This window comes from Cydia pomonella, chromosome 1, assembly GCF_033807575.1.
Source record: "Cydia pomonella isolate Wapato2018A chromosome 1, ilCydPomo1, whole genome shotgun sequence".
NCBI lineage: Eukaryota > Metazoa > Arthropoda > Insecta > Lepidoptera > Tortricidae > Cydia > Cydia pomonella.
The window spans coordinates 5,190,230-5,208,868 of record NC_084703.1 but is presented as its reverse complement, the minus strand read 5'-3'; the positions used below and the strand labels follow the sequence as shown (position 1 = coordinate 5,208,868).

At 39.4% G+C, this 18,639-nt stretch overlaps 2 protein-coding genes across 2 annotated transcripts in view; one reads left to right on the top strand and one right to left on the bottom strand.

The window, feature by feature from the left end:
• Window positions 1-11,755, top strand: part of LOC133520725 (dynein axonemal heavy chain 5) — an 82,509-nt gene extending 70,754 nt beyond the window's left edge. Inside the window, exons 37-50 of the mRNA XM_061855379.1 lie at window positions 440-801; window positions 1,132-2,118; window positions 2,198-2,690; window positions 2,779-3,421; window positions 3,547-4,341; window positions 4,447-4,695; window positions 4,778-6,346; window positions 6,520-6,688; window positions 7,130-7,282; window positions 7,485-8,460; window positions 8,854-9,010; window positions 9,982-10,134; window positions 10,577-10,709; window positions 11,071-11,755. Coding sequence (XP_061711363.1) covers window positions 440-801; window positions 1,132-2,118; window positions 2,198-2,690; window positions 2,779-3,421; window positions 3,547-4,341; window positions 4,447-4,695; window positions 4,778-6,346; window positions 6,520-6,688; window positions 7,130-7,282; window positions 7,485-8,460; window positions 8,854-9,010; window positions 9,982-10,134; window positions 10,577-10,709; window positions 11,071-11,324 — 7,093 coding nt within the window. The 3' untranslated portion in view covers window positions 11,325-11,755. The remainder of the gene's footprint in view (window positions 1-439; window positions 802-1,131; window positions 2,119-2,197; window positions 2,691-2,778; window positions 3,422-3,546; window positions 4,342-4,446; window positions 4,696-4,777; window positions 6,347-6,519; window positions 6,689-7,129; window positions 7,283-7,484; window positions 8,461-8,853; window positions 9,011-9,981; window positions 10,135-10,576; window positions 10,710-11,070) is intronic.
• A 797-nt stretch (window positions 11,756-12,552) lies between these two features.
• On the bottom strand, window positions 12,553-18,141 carry LOC133520587 (ADP,ATP carrier protein 2-like). Its single transcript, XM_061855130.1, has 7 exons — window positions 17,084-18,141; window positions 16,297-16,536; window positions 15,706-15,829; window positions 15,350-15,487; window positions 14,858-14,998; window positions 14,230-14,320; window positions 12,553-13,705 (listed from the first exon to the last, which is right to left on the bottom strand). The coding sequence occupies exons 2-7, from the start codon at window positions 16,499-16,501 to the stop codon at window positions 13,463-13,465; spliced, it is 942 nt and encodes a 313-aa protein (XP_061711114.1). The 5' UTR covers window positions 16,502-16,536; window positions 17,084-18,141; the 3' UTR covers window positions 12,553-13,462.
• Between the last annotated feature and the right edge of the window lie 498 nt (window positions 18,142-18,639).

Below are 18,639 nucleotides of genomic sequence, written 5' to 3'. Positions count from 1 at the left end.
TTGAGAAACCCCACAGGTCTGTAACGCATGGCGTAAGAAAGTGTCACAGGAAATCAGCCGAGACTATACTTTTAACAATAATTGTTCACATATTCGCCTTAATATCATATTTTAAACACATACTCCACTTACACAAGTAGATCACAAGGTGTGATGCTCTTTCTAACCTGTGTGAGCGACGTTCGTATACGAATACTTCTTGCTCTGTGTCGGTCTATACGGTCGGTGGTGATATATTTTAAATATATCAACTCCCAGTCATATCTAAAGAAGTCATATTTTCATTAAAACACACGTGGTACAACTTTCTCTTAGACATTATGTGTAACATGTTACAGGGTAGTGCGGAGTATGAAGGAAGAAATATGAAGTCGCGTTCTATATCTGTGTCCTGTAAAGAGAAGATGTCCCAAGGTAATGATGTCCCTTTAATTTCCAGGGAAATGCGTATGAACCCGAAAGCCATCACCGCCGCCCAGATGTTCGGTCGTCTCGACGTAGCCACCAACGACTGGACCGACGGCATTTTCTCAGCCCTATGGCGTAAGACCCTCAAAATGAAAGAAGGTGAACACGTTTGGTTAGTCCTCGATGGCCCTGTCGACAGCATATGGATTGAGAACCTTAATTCCGTGTTGGATGATAACAAAACCTTGACATTGGCTAATGGTGATCGCTTGACCATGTCACCGACTTCTAAAATTCTGTTTGAGCCGGAAAATATTGATAATGCCTCGCCGGCGACTGTGTCGAGGAATGGTATGGTGTATATGAGTGCTTCGGGTCTGGACTGGGATCCAGGTAATATGACATTTTATTTGTATGTTGAATCAAATTAAAATAAAACTGTTTTAAATATATTGTGCCTCTGCACAGGTGCAAGTTAAGGAAAGTTTTCAAAAAATTGGAAATATTCCCGGAATTTTAAATTAAAATTGTGAAAGAAATGGTTGAACAGATGTTTCCATTTATCAATGAAAAAGTCAATATCCCATATAAAATAAAGAGAATTCTCCATAATTATTTCAGGTGGAAATTTTGTAATTTTATTATTCGCGTTTTTTTTGTATAAAGGAAGTCTTTATTATTAGTATAGATAAATAAATAATAAATTAAACGTTTATATTCTAGTGCTACGTGCCTGGCTCAAGACTCGCTCAGAGAGAGAATTAGAAATATTTAGCACGCTTTTTGATCAGACATTTCCAAATGTGTACACGTGGTGTACCCAAAATCTGATCTTCAGCATGAGGGTACTTCAAAGTAACATCATACTCCAAATGCTCAGTCTCTTGGAGGGACTTGTTCCTCCGCAGATAGAGGAAACTGAAGACCCATCCGCAAGCAAATCAGTTAACGGTGATATTGACGATGAAGAGGAAAAAGAGAAAACTGAAGAGATCATACTCTTTACACCAGAACACTTGCACAAAGTATACGTATTCACGTTAGTTTGGGGATTTGGTTCTCTTCTAGAAACCAAAGACAGAATACGATACGATACGTTTTTAAAACAGAATTTTGCGGAAATTTTAGATTTACCAAAACACCCTAATAATAAACCGTCGATTGTGTTCGACTTTTACGTAAAGCACCCTGGCAAATGGGAGCTCTGGGATGATTTGGTGACAAATTACCAGTACCCGGACACAGCGTCACCAGATTATGCTAGTATTCTGGTCCCAATAGTAGACAACGTAAGAATAAACTACCTCATTCACTGTATAGCTAAACAAGGCAAAGCTGTTCTGTTAATCGGAGAACAAGGTACTGCAAAGACTGTCATGATGAAAGCGTACATGAAAAATACAAATCCAGAGCAGTTCATGGGTCGGTCTTTCAATTTCTCTTCAGCGACTAGTCCTTATCAGTTTCAAAAGACTATTGAAAGTTACGTTGAAAAACGTAGTGGTATGACATTTGGACCACCGGGGGGTAAAAAGATGTTAGTGTTTATCGATGATATAAATTTACCACAGATCAATGAGTGGGGTGATCAAATAACGAATGAAATTGTTCGGCAGACCATGAGCATGAATGGTTTCTACAGTCTGGAGAAGCCTGGAGACTTTACGACGGTCATTGACATACAGTTCCTTGGTGCTATGGGACAGCCAGGTACTATTTATTCATTGTTTAATTACTTGTTGCAGTTTTATGTATTTGTAGAATTTGCTAAATCAAAATTATGTTTTAGGTGGTGGTAGGAACGATATACCGTCTCGTTTGAAGCGCCAGTTTGCGATATTCAACTGTCCTTTGCCTAATAATGATGCGATTGACAAAATTTTCAAAGTTATTGGTGAAGGTCATTACAACGCCAAGCGTGGATTTACTGTAGAAGTCCGTAACCTTATCAAAAAAGTGATTCCGTTGACTAGAGAGCTGTGGATGAGAACAAGATTAAATCTTCTACCGACGCCGGCTAAGTTTCACTACGTGTTTTCTCTTCGAGATTTGTCTAGAGTGTGGCAGGGCATGGTTGGAACCTTACCCACTGTAATTGAATCAGAAAAATGTTTAATGCTGCTGTGGAAACATGAGTGTTCTAGAGTTTTCTCCGATAGATTCACACATCAAGTTGATAAAGACTGGTTTAACAAAGCTTTGTATGATACATCAGACGAAATATTAGGTGTAGAATACAAAAAGATGATGGAAAGTGAACCTGTCTTTGTAGATTTTATGAGGTAAATCAGTTTCCTAATAATGTCACATCATCAAGTAAAGTGTCAAAGCGACTTTATATCATTAAATTACTTTATTTTTGTTTTCTAGGGACGCACCGGAACCGACTGGTGAAGAAGGCGAAGATGCCGATATGGAGTTACCAAAAGTGTATGAACCAGTGTTTGAGTACAGTGAGCTCCGAGAAAGATTAGAGATGTTCCTGTCGCAGTTCAATGAAATGGTTCGTGGGTCGGGCATGGATTTAGTATTCTTTCCGGATGCTATGTTCCATCTTGTTAAGATATCCAGAGTAATCCGACATCCAAGAGGAAATGTAATGCTGGTTGGAGTAGGAGGCTCAGGAAAACAATCCCTCACAAAGCTGTCAACTTTTATCGCTGGATACCGTTCCTTCCAAATCGCACTTACGAGATCGTATAATGTTGGTAATTTCCTTGAAGACTTGAAGCTACTTTATAGATCATGCGGCGTCCAAGGCAAAGGAACAACTTTCATTTTTACGGATTTGGATATAAAGGAGGAAGGTTTTCTAGAATATTTGAACAATATTTTATCATCCGGTGTCATATCTAATTTGTTCACTAAAGATGAGCAGCAAGAAATTATTTCGGAACTCACACCGATTATGAAACGAGAAAATCAAAAGAGAACTCTCAACAATGAATTAGTAATGGAATATTTTTTAAATAGGACATGCCAAAACCTACATGTCGTATTATGTTTTTCACCGGTAAGTAACAATAATGCAAATATGAGTTCCTTAGTGGTTCCTTATCTATAAATATTCCTTTAATCCCGTACTTGCATATATTAGTTACGTGGCTTAGATGTAACAAAATTGTAAATGGGTTTCAGGTTAGCGAAGCCTTTAGATACCGCGCACTACGCTTCCCAGCTCTTATCTCCGGCTGCACCATAGACTGGTTCCAACCTTGGCCAAAAGATGCCCTTGTATCCGTCGCCGACCATTTTTTAACAGAGTTTGAAATCGAATGTACAAAAGAAGTCAAAAAAGAACTCGTCACAGTATTGGGGACAATACAAGACGTCGTATCGCAAGTGTCCGCGGAATATTTCCAAAGATTCCGTCGATCGTCACATGTCACTCCTAAATCATATCTCAACTTTATTGGAGGATACAAAACGATTTATCAAATGAAGCAAAAAGAGTTAGGCGATGGTGCATTACGTATGGACACTGGATTAGAAAAACTTCGTGAAGCATCTATATCCGTTGAAGTTCTAAAAAAAGATTTGGCAGTAATGGAGCAGGATTTAGCATTGGCTTCGGAAAAAGCAGATCGTGTGCTCACTGAAGTAACAGAAAGAGCAATGCAAGCTGAAATAGTAAAGAATCAGGTTCAGATAGTAAAAGAAAAGGCAGAAGCTCTCGTAGCTTATATAGCTGAAGAAAAACTGAAAGCAGAAATTAAACTGGAGGCAGCTAAACCAGCGTTAGAAGAAGCTGAAGCTGCTCTTAATACTATAAAGCCAGCGCATATTGCCACGGTTAGAAAATTGGGTAGGCCACCGCATCTGATTATGAGGATCATGGATTGCGTATTGATATTGTTCCAGAGGAGATTACACCCGCTCATTCCAGATGTAGCTGCACCATGTCCGAAGCCATCTTGGGCAGAGTCACTTAAGGTAAAGTAGTAATATCATTATAAGGTAAGTAAGGTTTTTCTTTTCCTCTAGAAGTATTGTACATTATAAGAAAAAACATATTTAATATTATATTTTCTATTTCAGATGATGGCCAGTACTACTTTCCTTCTCCAACTCCAGAATTATCCTAAAGACATTATAAACAACGAGATGGTTGAACATTTGGTACCCTATTTCGAGATGGAGGACTACAACATGGACACGGCCAAGAGGGTCTGTGGTGACGTAGCCGGGTTGTTATCGTGGACAAAGGCTATGGCATTCTTCCATAGTGTCAACAAGGAAGTTTTGCCTTTGAAAGCTAATCTACTGCTTCAGGAAGCAAGATTAAAGGTAATAAGTCTGCAAACTTATTTTTTATTCTGATATCCGCCTTCATATTGTTCCCTTTTATATTATGTCTTTATTTTTTCAGGTTGCAATGGAAGATTTGGCTTCCGCAGAAAGACAACTAGAGGAACGTGAAATGTCTCTTCGAAAAGTCAAAGAACAATACGAATCTGCTGTCTCTGAGAAACAGCAGTTGACGGACGCTGCAAATGTTTGCTTACGAAAAATGACTGCCGCCACTGCACTGATTAATGGATTAGGTGGAGAAAAGATCAGATGGACGCAACAGAGTAAGGATTTCAAAGAGCAGTTGGGAAGATTGGTAGGTGATGTCGTCCTAGCAACAGGATTCCTTTCGTATTGCGGCCCTTACAATCAGGAATTTAGAAATAATTTGTTAAATAACTGGATGGGAATATTAAAGAATAAACAGATACCATTGACAGATAACTTAAATATAACTAATATGCTGGTTGAAAATGCTACAATATCTGAATGGACGCTGCAAGGCTTACCAAACGACGATTTATCAGTGCAGAATGCTCTTATTGTTACTAAATCTAGCTCTTACCCTTTATTAGTCGACCCACAGAGTCAGGGTAAAAACTGGATTAAAAACAAAGAAGGTACAAATGAATTACAAATAACTTCACTCAACCACAAGTATTTCAGAACTCATCTAGAGGACAGTCTGTCACTAGGAAGACCATTGCTAATAGAAGATGTAGGCGTAGAGTTAGATCCAGTTATTGACAATGTGTTAGAGAAGAACTTTATTAAATCGGGTTCAATAGAAAAAGTAATCGTCGGTGATAAGGAATGCGATGTTATGCCTGGCTTTATGCTATATATAACAACAAAATTACCTAATCCCGCATATTCTCCGGAAATAAGTGCTAAGACGTCGATAATTGATTTCACTGTTACTATGCGAGGTTTGGAAGATCAGCTTTTAGGTCGCGTGATTTTAATGGAGAAATCAGATTTAGAAGAAGAAAGAGTGGCGCTCTTCGAATCCGTAATGAAAAACCAGCGCAGTATGAAAGAATTGGAAAGCAATCTGCTTTGCCGCCTCACATCGTCTGAAGGCTCATTAGTAGATGACGAAGCCTTAATCCAAGTCTTGCAAATAACTAAAACGACAGCAGAAGAAGTCAATGAAAAACTAAAAGTAGCAGAAGTTACAGAAAAGAAAATAATAAAAGCTCGTGAAGAGTTTAGAGCAGTTGCAGCAAGGGGCTCGATATTGTATTTCTTAATAGTAGAAATGAGCAATGTAAACATCATGTACCAGAACTCGTTAAAACAATTTTTGACAATATTCGACAATTCAATAACAAAGTCTACTAAAAGCAATGTGACTGAGGAACGTATTAATATAATACTAAAATACCTTACGCATGAAGTGTGGGCATTTACATTGCGAAGTTTGTATGAACGTCACAAGGCTCTGTTTACGTTGATGCTGGCAATGAAAATTGATTGTCACCGTCAATTAATTTCTCACGATGAATTCACGGCGTTTGTGAAAGGAGGCGCGTCGCTGGATTTAAACGCAGTGACTCCGAAGCCTTTCAGGTGGATTTTGGATATAACGTGGCTGAACCTGGTGGAGATTAGTAAATTAAAGACTTTCTCTGAAGTGTTGCAAAAGGTACGTGTGTCTGGATACAATATATAATTTTCTTTAAGATCTAGAATTTTGTATTACTATTGCAGTACTCTCTCTTATATTTACTGTGAGATTAGGCATGTACCCAGAAGATGGACGTATACAGGTTAGTAATGATGATGACAATAACTTGATTATAATATCACCTATTTTAGATCTCATCCAACGAGAAAGAGTGGCGAGTTTGGTATGAAAAGGCGAAGCCAGAAGAAGAAACGATTCCCAGTGGTTACAACGACAGCCTCGACGTGTTCCGTAAGCTGCTGCTTATCCGCTCGTGGAGCCCTGATCGAACCCTGTCGCAGGCCAGGAAGTATATTGTCGGTAAGTGGAAGAGGATGGACTGTCTGGCAGATCATTTCACAATTCCATAACCTTTCGCGGACCATAAAAAAAAGCAGTACAATTTGAATCAATGTTGATAAAAATAGGACTTATTTGTGTTGTATTAAAATTGTAATAAATAAAACAAATGCAATTTTTTCATTTAATACTAATATTAGGACAATGAAACGCGAGAAAATACTACAACAGCCCTTGTTTAATGTTTTAAAATATTCCTTTATATAATTATCATGATTGCAAGAAATAAATTTAATTGTATTAAATGTAAACCCTTGCTTTAGTTTGACTTGATACCTTCGGCAACTTTCAATAATGAAGATTTGAGTAAAACCAAAGAGTAAAGTAAATATGTATGGAGTAAAACTAAATTGGGGCTTTTTTGGCAGCTCTCTTGTGTTTATTATCTACGTTGGATTCTAGATTCCCTCGGCCCGGAGTACGGCGAAGGCTGCATACTGAACCTTGAAGCGACCTGGGAAGAATCAGAACCACGTACACCACTTATTTGCATCCTGTCTATTGGCTCTGATCCCTCAGCGCAGATCGCGTCACTAGCCAAGTCTAAGGAAATTCGTAAGAATGTTGCCTTAACTATAATATTCTACAATAAGAAGCATCCAAATCCGGATAAATGAGCTGCTAAAATTATTTTATATTGCATGTGTTGTTAAACGAGTTATCAGTCTTCCATTAATAGACACATTTCGTCTACAAGATTACCTATATAAAACATTTTGCGGTCCTACCTTGCTTATTAAAACAACTCCTCTTCCAGAAATAAAAGCTGTTTCGATGGGTCAGGGTCAAGAAATCGTCGCAAGAAAAATGATATCAGACTCAATGAACGAAGGAGGCTGGGTACTCCTACAAAATATCCACTTGTCCCTTCCTTTCTGTGTAGAAGCCATGGATGCTTTAATAGAAACTGAACATGTACAGGAATCTTTTAGGCTGTGGCTCACAACTGAAGTCCATACGGAGTTCCCGATAGGTCTATTACAAATGGCTATTAAATTCACAAATGAACCTCCTCAAGGCATCAGAGCTAGCATGAAAAGAACTTACCAAAACATCACTCAAGATACATTAGATTACTCATCTTTATCCCAATGGCCACCTCTGCTATACGCTGTAGCTTTCCTACATACTATAGTACAAGAACGACGAAAGTTCGGGCCTTTAGGATGGAATATTCCCTACGAGTTCAATCAAGCCGATTACGCAGCCAGCGTGCAGTTTATACAAAACCATCTCGACGATATCGACCCTAAGAAAGGTATATCTTGGCCAACAATCTGTTACATGCTTGGAGAAGTGCAATATGGCGGTCGTGTGACAGATGACTTCGACAAACGCCTTTTGACAACTTTCACAAACGTGTGGTTCTGTGATGTACTGCTACGACCGGGTTTCGAATTCTATAAGGGTTACAAAGTCCCTCAGACAAGGAATCTCTCCGGTTATGTTGATTATATCAATCAGCTTCCATTGACTGATACTCCCGAAGTATTCGGTCTTCACGGGAACGCTGACATTACGTATCAGATCAATAGTGCTAAAGATATACTGGACACAATATTGAGTGTTCAACCGAAAGAAGGTGGCAGCCAAGGTGGCGAGACAAGAGAAAGTATCGTGTACAGGCTAGCTGAAGACATGTTGGAAAAATTGCCAAAACAATACGTGAGTTTTGAAGTTAGAGAAGCTTTAGTGAAAATGGGAGCTTTTTTGCCAATGAATATCTTTCTAAGGTAAGTTTGAGCCATACAATGTGTTGTCAAGTTATCAGCCAACGTTTTTTTAAAATGTAATAACGCTAAATACTGGTCAACTATAAATTGGTGCTGTTGCGGCAGCAATTTTATGAATGTGTGCAAATGTTTCACTTTCATCTCAGGTCACGCCCCTTGCCCAACTAAGCTTATCTAGCAACCCACATACTTCATTCTCAAACAAATGAAATTAATCCAAGTATAGGACCGATCTTCCCCGCCTTTTTGTGGATGATCCAGGGGTTGATGTGTGGTTAGGTAATTCAATCAGGTCACCTAACCAAGAAACAAAGTGACATCGTCAGGATGTAAACGCGTAAGGTAATTTATTTTCACAACATAAGTAGAGCTAAGCATAGTAATATTTTTCAGACAAGAGATTGACCGCATTCAGCGAGTGATAAAGTCAGTGCAGTCAACACTGTGTAACCTGAAGCTAGCTATCGACGGAACCATAGTGATGAGTCAGGGGCTGCGCGAGAGTCTCGACGCTATGTACGATGCGAGAATACCGCAGAATTGGCTCAAGGTAACTTTATCAAAATTTGTTTAATGTGTCGGCGATTGACGGTCAGTAAGATGAGTCAGAGCACTGACAAGTGAAACAGTCTTTCAAGACCTTTTGCGTAGCACAGGTAGAGGCGTATTTTAATATATGGCGCCCTGGGTCAGTGGGCCTGGGCCGCCCCATGTAATAAACACAATAGTTATTTGTTTTAAGGGGGCAAAGTTGTCGCAACGCGCTAGATTTCACTTCAAGAACCACTCGCTACGCTCGTGGTTCAATTTCGGAATCTTTCGCTTGCTCGGGTATCAATAGTAGCACGAGCGGTTTAACAAACTTTGCGTCCGAGTGAAACAAAAAAAAATTCACCACCAACGCGAAGAAAATACTAACTATGAAAAACCAAAAAAATGAAACCTAATCCAATCCAACTGAACGTAATAAAAAATGTATTATTCAAAATCATCATTTAAAAGTCAATTCTACCAGCTAACATAAGGAAACAACTCAATTGCATCTGATTACTTTGCCCCACATGGGGATAAAAAGCAAATTTTCTCATTAGTTTTTGAACAATCAAGAGGGCCTTTACCAGTTGGTGTGGTGAAAAAGCAGTTATTACCTCGACGCCTTCTGGAAACGTGGAGCCTGCGCCGCCCCGGTCCATGGCCCCCTTGTCCATAGGGTAAATACGCCCCTGAGCGTAGGATAGCGTAGCGTAGCCAGTTACAAATAAAAAGAAAATTTCCTATTTGTATCTGGCTACGCTATTCAAAATTGGCAATTTTACTAATCACATTGCGTGACCATACCAACAAACCTATTATTACCAACACAGTCACCAAATGAGAATTCGAGCTTGGTGAATAATTACCAATTGGAATAGTGAAATAGTTCTCGTTTCATAGCTACAGTGACAAGTTGAGACTAAAGTGGCGGCTCGTAATAGAGCGAGTATCTTACTACAGCTTCATCGTACTTTTTTTGCATTACAGGTATCTTGGGAGTCCGCAACACTAGGTTTCTGGTACACGGAGTTATTAGAGCGAGAGCATCAGTACCGCGTATGGCTGCGTAATGGCCGCCCTACCGCCTTCTGGATGACTGGCTTCTTTAACCCTCAGGGGTTCCTCACCGCCATGAGACAGGTAGAGAACAAATTTTACAAGAACATCTCCACGTTATCGTGGAATTACGACGCCCTTGCGTTCTAACATCGTAACCATATTTATTTTTAGCAACTAGCTACGAAATAGAAACCATAAATTTCGACATTAACCTTTTGAACGCCAAGAAGCGCCAGAGATAACGGTAGGTGTTATGGCGGACGCTGTCAAAATAACCTTTACACTTTTAAGTAAGGTTTATATTAGCTCGTTGCGCCCGGGACGTAGGCGTGTCAGTGACGTTTTCATTTATGACAATGCGTTCCAAAGGTTAACCAGTTACCAATTGGAAATATTTTCACTTACGAAATTGGAATTAAAATTGTCATCTGCAGGTAGTAAAAGTTTTAGTGCGACCTCAAACGCAAAGGTAAAAGCAGTTTTTCCATTTCAAAACGGAATAATCGAAAACTTCATTCGGCAGGAGGTAACCCGAAGTCACAAAGGGTGGGCGCTGGATTCCGTGGTCCTACAAAACCTCATCACCAAGCTGAACCGAGAGGATGTTCACGAGGGCCCAGCCGAAGGCGTTTACGTCTACGGACTGTTTCTTGAAGGTATAATTGATGTTTTAAGACTGACCTTTTGAATGCCAAGAGCATCTGAAGTCGTCGTAACTAGTCGTTCCCACAGTGCCATGGACAACTAACTATATGTGTTATGGTGGATGCTGTCAAAGTAACCTTTACACTTTAAAGTTTACATTTACTCAAGCCCCGAAGCTTGGCGTTTGGGTGATGTTTGTATTTATTATGTAAAGCATTCAAAACGTTCTAGTTTTTTGATTAAATTCCATTCAAATTAGTCAAATAATCAAAATATCTTTAAGTAAAAGCAAGTAAAAGAAACAAACTCAAAATAGCCCCGTATCCTGTCAGCTCTACCTTATCTTCTTATAATTAATAACATATCTTCCAGGTGCATCCTTGGACAGAAAATCGGGGAAGCTAATCGAATCTAAACCCAAAGTCCTGTACGAGCAAATGCCGATCATCTACATCTTCGCCATCAACACAACAGCGGGCAAGGACCCAAGGCTCTACGAGTGCCCCATCTATCGGAAACCCCAACGAACTGATGCAAAATATGTGGGGTCTATAGATTTCGAGACAGATAGCAATCCGAGGCATTGGACGTTGAGGGGTGTGGCGCTGCTGTGCGATATTAAGTGAATTTACAGTGAAACTAGCTTTTTCTTTCGGTTCGTTCATGTGCTGGTAGGTTTACTAGAAATAGAAGAGAATCTACATATTCGCCGTCAACACCACAGCCGGCAAGGACCCAAGGCTTTACCGAGTGCCCCATCTACCGGAATCCCCAACGAACTGATGCGAAATACGTGGGGTCTCGAGACGGCAATCCGAGGAATTGGGCGTTGAGGGGAGTAGCGCTGCTGTGCGATATTAAGTGAATAAAGATGTTTAGTGTGGAACTATTTTGTTTTGGTTCTCATTAGCTATAGCCAAATAATAACAGGATCATGTAAACGGACTACAGGTAAAGGGATTATAGCTGCCTGTAGGTCTATCAATAAATCAACGGTCAAATCCCTTATGACCCTATTTATTCAGGTTTCTCAGGTTTATCTTGATTGCGAGAGTCAGTATTGTTCAGATATATTTAAGCATCCCGGCCGCTCCGACATATCTGATGGCGACAGTATATTAACTCTTTGAACGCATTACGTCATAAACGAAAACGTACACGCCAAGGTCACGGGCACAATCGTGCTAATTCAATTCAATTCTTTGTTACAGATAACAAATGATCCATATTACAATAAAATGATTAAAATAACGATTAATGTAAACCTTACTTGATAGTCTGGAATACGGAAGGTTGAGGTCTCTATAAATCTCCATGTACCAAAAAGGGTCATCAAAAAACCTTAAATAGGTGGCGCTACCAATACCTAGAATACTTGAAACCGAAAATTAACTCCACACTCCATAAAGAAAATCAAATCATAGACAGCGCACTTCACTCCGTCAATAGCGCCTAGGTTCTTAGCTACTCTAGCGCTACTTTGGAGAAATTTGGAACTATTATTTATAGCTAACAGCTGGACACTTCTGCATCAGTTCTACCATAAGCGATGTCACTCTTAATTCTACACTCCATAGTCTGGAAGTTACTTAGCGTACGCCATAACACAGTTGTTCCTAGCACTGTAGGCACTACTAGTTACGACGCCTTCAGGTGTTCTTGGTGTTCAGGGTCAATCAGGGTACTCCTCCGTAAAATCCCCTCTCTTAGTGTGTCACTCTTAATCTTTTTATGCCACTTCGCATCTTGTCACAGAGACAGTAATACGAGTCATGGAACGAAGTGACACAGAAATAAAATTCCTTGACGATACTAGTCTACTGTTACACAGGAATATTAAAATAACAAATCTCGTTTATAAAAATGAGAATAAATGTAATTTATTTCTTCTTTCATATTAAAAATACATGGACATTATAATGCATTATCAGACGCCAGTCAAACATCACCTGTTAAAAGAGATATCTCTAAATCACCCAACGCCACAAGGCAAACTATTTACACCACATGATCGTCAATGGGTATTTTTGTAGGTTTTAGTTTTACATATTTTTTTTAATCTTTCCGTTTCAACTTACCTATCAACTCCCCCATCGCGTCGCGCTAATATATTAACATTAAACAGTAACATAGTTCAAAAGTTCTAGTGATAGAAGTTATATGTCCTTAATGAGTAATGACATTATATGACAAACAAAATTCCACATACCTTCAGCCGATCAATTTGAATTCATGGCAACACAATTTGTTGTTCAAGTACCATTTACTTATATAAGTACATATATATATATATAGGTCATCATCATAACAAGAGAAAGGCCTTTATTTCAAACTGGTTGACCGTAGATACCTCAAATGGAGCAAAATTTATGAGCAATGTTTAGTTGGCGACCGGCCGACCTCTAGAGAGACGCCTAATCGCCACCTCAAATCGTAATGAGGTGGAAAATATTTTGACATGTATTTGTCAAATATATTCTCATGTATGCTCGGAAGATTTGCTCCTCCAACATAACATTTCAGCAAGGACATAAAGACAACTGTTTCAGGGTTTTAAATTTTTTTGTACCAAACATTATTTCTAGTAAGATTTCTAGGTAATTTGCTATTCATAAATTATGAGAATTGTGTTTTAAATTGAAAATTGTTATAGAAAGCATGCAGTTAAAAACAAACTTCAAAAAATGACGTATATACGTTATTAATATCAAGTTCGGGAAAAAAATCTGGCACAATAAAATTGCCCTGACTAGGAGCGCAGAGTTTAGAGGAGTTTCTTAATTTCGTCATAAAGGATCAACACCAACGCGCCTCCCGTGCCTCTAAGGACATTGGAGAACGCGCCTTTGAAGAAGGCCTTGGGACCCTCGGTCTTGAGTATTACGGCCCAACAGTGGGCAGTGCTCTTGTATACGCGCTCGTGCGCCGGCCGACCGGACTGCATCATCATGCGTCTACGCACCGTGTCCAGTGGGTACGAGAGGATACCGGCTACTGTTGTTACAGTCTGAAATAAAACAACAATGCGAATTTTAGGAAAACGCAAGATTATCCGATATCGTCCAAGTTGTATTGCGTTTCGTCGGGTAATACACAAATCTGTTTAGCAATTTTGCTAGGACATCAGTTATCCGCGACTGCGACCAGTGTAACCAGCGTCTCGAAACTTCGGAAATGAAAGCAGGAAATTAAATTCCCGATAGACGCAGTATAAATATGTTTTGAATGTGTTAAAAACGCGACGGTTTAAATGTTGTATTAGCACCGTATGCGTTGAGGGTCTGACACTTTGTGGCCTAAATTGAACACTCAAACTTCAATTGAACACACACACTTCACGCTAATAAGCAGGTATTTGCTAGGAGCCAAAGCCAGGATGACCATCGTATAGTCCAAATAATAGTTACGTGGTTATTTAGTTTATGAATCGAAAGGTACTCTCGAAAATAGAAATAATACATATGTGTATGGAAAATCTAAAATGCTTCCGGTAAATGAATGCCTTTGATTTAATAAAAAGTATTTACGTACCTGTGCAATAAACCAGGATAGAAGGAGCGGTGTATTCTTAGGATCGGGCAGGAGGCCGCGTGCCGTGTCATAAAATCCGAAATATGCGGCTCTGTACAGATAACGTTAAAAAGATACCACATTAAAACTGATCTTAAAAAGCCGAGCCGGAGCTTTGCTTGCCTCCCAAGAATAGGCGTAGTAAGTAATTGTAGTTCTTAGTCCCAGTTCCAGCGTTCATATGATATTACTAGGTAGTAAGTTAAGGGGACGCCTTTGCCCAAATGCCCATTATTGCCCACCAGGAATATAGCCATACTAATACCTCTTAAAGTTAATAAAATATAAACTTCGTTATTAAAATTTACTTTATATCATTCAATATTAACAAATCGCTTTTCGTTGAAGAAAAACGCCTCGAGCAAGCCCGCATGAAATTCAAGAGGTGTACCTATGTGAAGTCCCCAACGCCTTAAGCCAGCGTGGGCCCTGTCTCTCTCGTACATGAGAGGAGGTCTGTGTACGGCCTTGGGTTAGTACGTAAAATCAGCCCAGTGGGTGATTTGATATTTTGTTGGTAATTTTATCACGGAGTTCGTAATTATAAGCAAACGAAGTCGCGCAAATAATATTAAAATATATACAATACCTGTATATAACGATGCCCTGCACGGAGACAATGAATCCTCTGTACAGGCCGAGCGGCCCATCTGATTTCATGGTCTTCATCAGGCAGTCCACGAGGCCGTTGAACTCCTTATCCTTGCCTTTGCCAATATCCGCTCCTAGCCTGGCGGTGAATTGCATAGTTATTTGTTAGAAAATTTGATTCAGACCCTATTGTTAAGTTAAGGGTGATGGCTGAAATAGATCATAACTTTACGAAAGATATAGGATTAAACCAGCATCTTATGAATTCGCGGCAGACGTCATAACCGGGTCATGACAGTACCGGTCGAAATTTCTCGAATATATCGTAAGGCTAAGCGCCTTTAACCATATTTCCAAGGGCGAGTAGTGCATGCTTACACCTCCTATACGGATCCTTTACGGAATTACGGTATGGCGAGGGAGATGGTGGTGTGGTAGTGGTGGCTATTTAATAAAATCATTTGATTTGTTCCCTATATGTTCTACAAACCTAGTTCTAGCGTAATCCAGAGGGTAGACGAAGCACAGAGAAGTCGCGCCGGCGGCGCCTCCCGATGCTAAGTTCCCGGCGAAATGTTTCCAGAAATTCTTGTTCTTGTCTACACCGGCCAAGAACAGGTTCTTGTACCTGTGGAAGATTTCACATGATAATTTTCCCTAGGTTCCATTTATCTCTATACCAAACTTAATCTAAAATCAATAGATTCAATAAATTATCGGCAAATTTTATGAGTAGTGTTTTTTGATTTAGCTTTTGGACATGTTTTAAAACGGTGGAGCTATGGGGGATGATAGACTCGGAAAGACCACAGCTCACAGTGCTACCAGCATTATTTGTAAACATACTTATCCTTAAAGGCGAAGTTGAGCGCCTGCGTCGGGAAGTACCGGATGACGTTGGCGAGGTTCCCACGCCAAAAGGCGGCGAGGCCCTGCTCTTTAGGGATACGGACCATAGCGTCCATTATACCTGCAAAGAGAAATCACATTCACTGCGTGCTGTTAAGGCATTAAGGCAGGTTTTAGTGTCACGCCGAGCGTCGGCACTGACAAACCAATTTTTATAATGTTCTTTAAGAATTTTACAATAAGCGCACTAACGACCGAAAGTATTGATGCATACGCTGCTTGTCACCCATTATATTGTTCGCTGAGTAACATTTTTACAGATTAGGTTAGGTCAGTTGCATTGAGCATGCCATGATGGAATCCTGCGCACGAGCCCTTAGCTGGCATCCCCAAGAAAAGCAAAAACGTTTCCGTCCACAGCAGACCTGACAACGGACAATTTTGCTGAGTTGAAGGCTATTGGGAAAACTTGGAGCGAACTCAAGCTCGAAGCTCAAGATCAATCCAGATGGCGGCGCACTGTAGATGCCTCATCTAGGGGACATAGGACAGTCAAGTAAGTTTGCAATTTAGGATTGAAATAGTAACCTTTGTAACGATCCTTCTCCGCAATCTGCTTGGAGATGTGCTGCACTTGCAACAGAAGCTTTACTCGCTCAATCGGCGCCATGGCAGTCTTTGATACTGCTGCTGATATCCCACCAGCGACGAAGTCCTTAATGAATGCCGCAGTACCATCTTCTTTTTCCTTTTTACCACCTTTACCGTCTTTACCTTTACCTTTATCACCCATGGTGCTTGTATCTATCTAGGACTTTATAGACTAGCCTGAAAGTACGATATTATAATCAAATCAAAGCATAAACTTAATAATATTAATAATCGTTTATTGCACTATGGTAAAAACTTCCCACAGATTAAAGGATAAAACCGGGTCAATAATATAATGGTAGTAGTACGAGTCTACTGTAGTTCCATGAAGCTGATCTATTAAAGTGCATCCACACCGCAGTTAACTTTAGTGGTGCTCCAACTGTGTAGGAGTAAGTAGCTAGGTATAGGTAAGTTACCTAATATTACCGTGTTGCACAGTGTTGTCCAAACGTTAACCATGATAAAATAATCGTGTTGCAAAAGGTTAATTGCAGCGTGGATGCACGTTTAAACGTGAAGCCAAAATCCGTCTAATTATGTGTCGCTCCTTAAGCTGAAAGAGCAATCTCAGTTTTGGTGGATTCAATATAGGAGCCAGGATTCACTAGGCTTTGTACATTTTTATATACATATCGCGTATGTTGAACTATTAGCATATATGAATTAAAATGATTTCCCTATTCTGTACAAGAAAAAGAAGAAGTATTCAAGCATTACTTACAAACTCTTGATTACACTATTCCAATGTTATTTTGATCATCCATCTTCTAGTATTCCAATTCACAACTCTTAACTTAATTTTGCACTTTTCTATTGTAATATTTAAGATAATTTTTGTAACAAATTGACTTTTGATTGACTTTGAGACTTAGTTACAAAAGACGTGCGACTTTCTGTCAAATTTTCTTTCATGTGATTGATTTTTTTTGGGTTTCTTTGAATTTAGAATAATGATGAATAGACAATGATTATGATCCTCATAACGGAATAGAGTAAACCATAGTCATAGCTTAATAAGTAGTAAACACGTTACTTCTTATTTCTCTATGACCATAGCCACAATGTGGCCACAATTCAATAAGAGCATAGCGTAGCTGCGCTTGAAAAAAATCCTGAAATAATTCAAGTAAATTTGCGTTTTCGAATTCCCATTATGTGTTCGATTTTCAACAGCAAAATGATATAATTACGAAGGTTCACGAGTACGTTACGGTTTCATGCCAAGTGCTACGTATAGTACGGATCATATAGGGATTTGTATGCATTCGTACTGCCAAGTTTGTGCAAAGTAAACGTAGTCAGTCGACCCTGTTTTTTTTCTTTTCCTTAATATTAGACCTAACAGTGACATTTACAAGCGAAGGAAATTATAGTCGTTGGAAGTAGCTCTAGCGCCATCTCTTATTCATTACTGATACTGCTACGTGCATTTGTTGTACGAAGGACATTTAGGAGGGAGTCTATGCGAAGCAGTTACAAATTCAATTAGACAGGTGGCGCTAAAGTATAATAATTTCTAGTATGGAGTACTTTTGCTGCGGAATTATTATATTATAATTATTGAGCTCTAAACTTTTAAGGTAGATTGCGCCGACCGACCAATCACGTCTTTAATATATGTACGGAAATATAAAAACTACAGATTTGTTATTTGAGGAGTTTCAAAAAAAAAATCTAATAAATGATGGTTGACAAAATTATCTACCCGTATAGAAGGTAGGGTAGGAAACCCTAACTTCATCGTTGGTGCCCAACTTCGCCCAAGTAAAGTATTAAGACGAAAGTTTTCCATACGAACTTAGTTACGCTCTCATTTTAAAACGACTCGACAGATCGCTCTGAAACTTTGTACTTACAATAGGATCAGGTATAGGCCGTGCGCGTTGGAGGGTCTGCCATCTTGTGGCCTGAATCGGAACTATAAACATGCACGTGTACACGTCACGTGTTTTCTTGTGCATAGTAGGTTCTGCCATCTTGCGGGCTGCATCGGAACAAAAAACATCACATTTACCTACGCCTCGCGCCAAAAATCTGACGGCTCCTGTGCTGCCTCCTACAATTCATGCACGCTCCCTATATCTTGGCTGTAAATAGTTCATGTAGTCTCAGATACCATAGATAAAAAAGAAAATTTATGATTGTAATACAAAACATTTTTTTTCCTCTATTTCGTTTGTTTTATAACTTGGAACAATATAAATTAATTTCACTCCTAGATATACCTCATGTCATTGTATACGCAAAGTTATATGTATTACATTCCAACTCGTAGTT

What these genes read in the sequence shown, in the direction of transcription:
- LOC133520587 (XM_061855130.1), bottom strand. Translation starts at nt 16,501, where the DNA reads ATGGGTGATAAAGGTAAAGGTAAAGACGGTAAAGGTGGTAAAAAGGAA. An exon ending in CAGGGCATCGTTATATACAG is followed by an intron (nt 14,321 to 14,857) that starts GTATTGTATATA and finishes TTATCTGTACAG; the next exon opens with AGCCGCATATTTCGGATTTT. An exon ending in TATCCTGGTTTATTGCACAG is followed by an intron (nt 13,706 to 14,229) that starts GTACGTAAATAC and finishes GTTTTATTTCAG; the next exon opens with ACTGTAACAACAGTAGCCGG.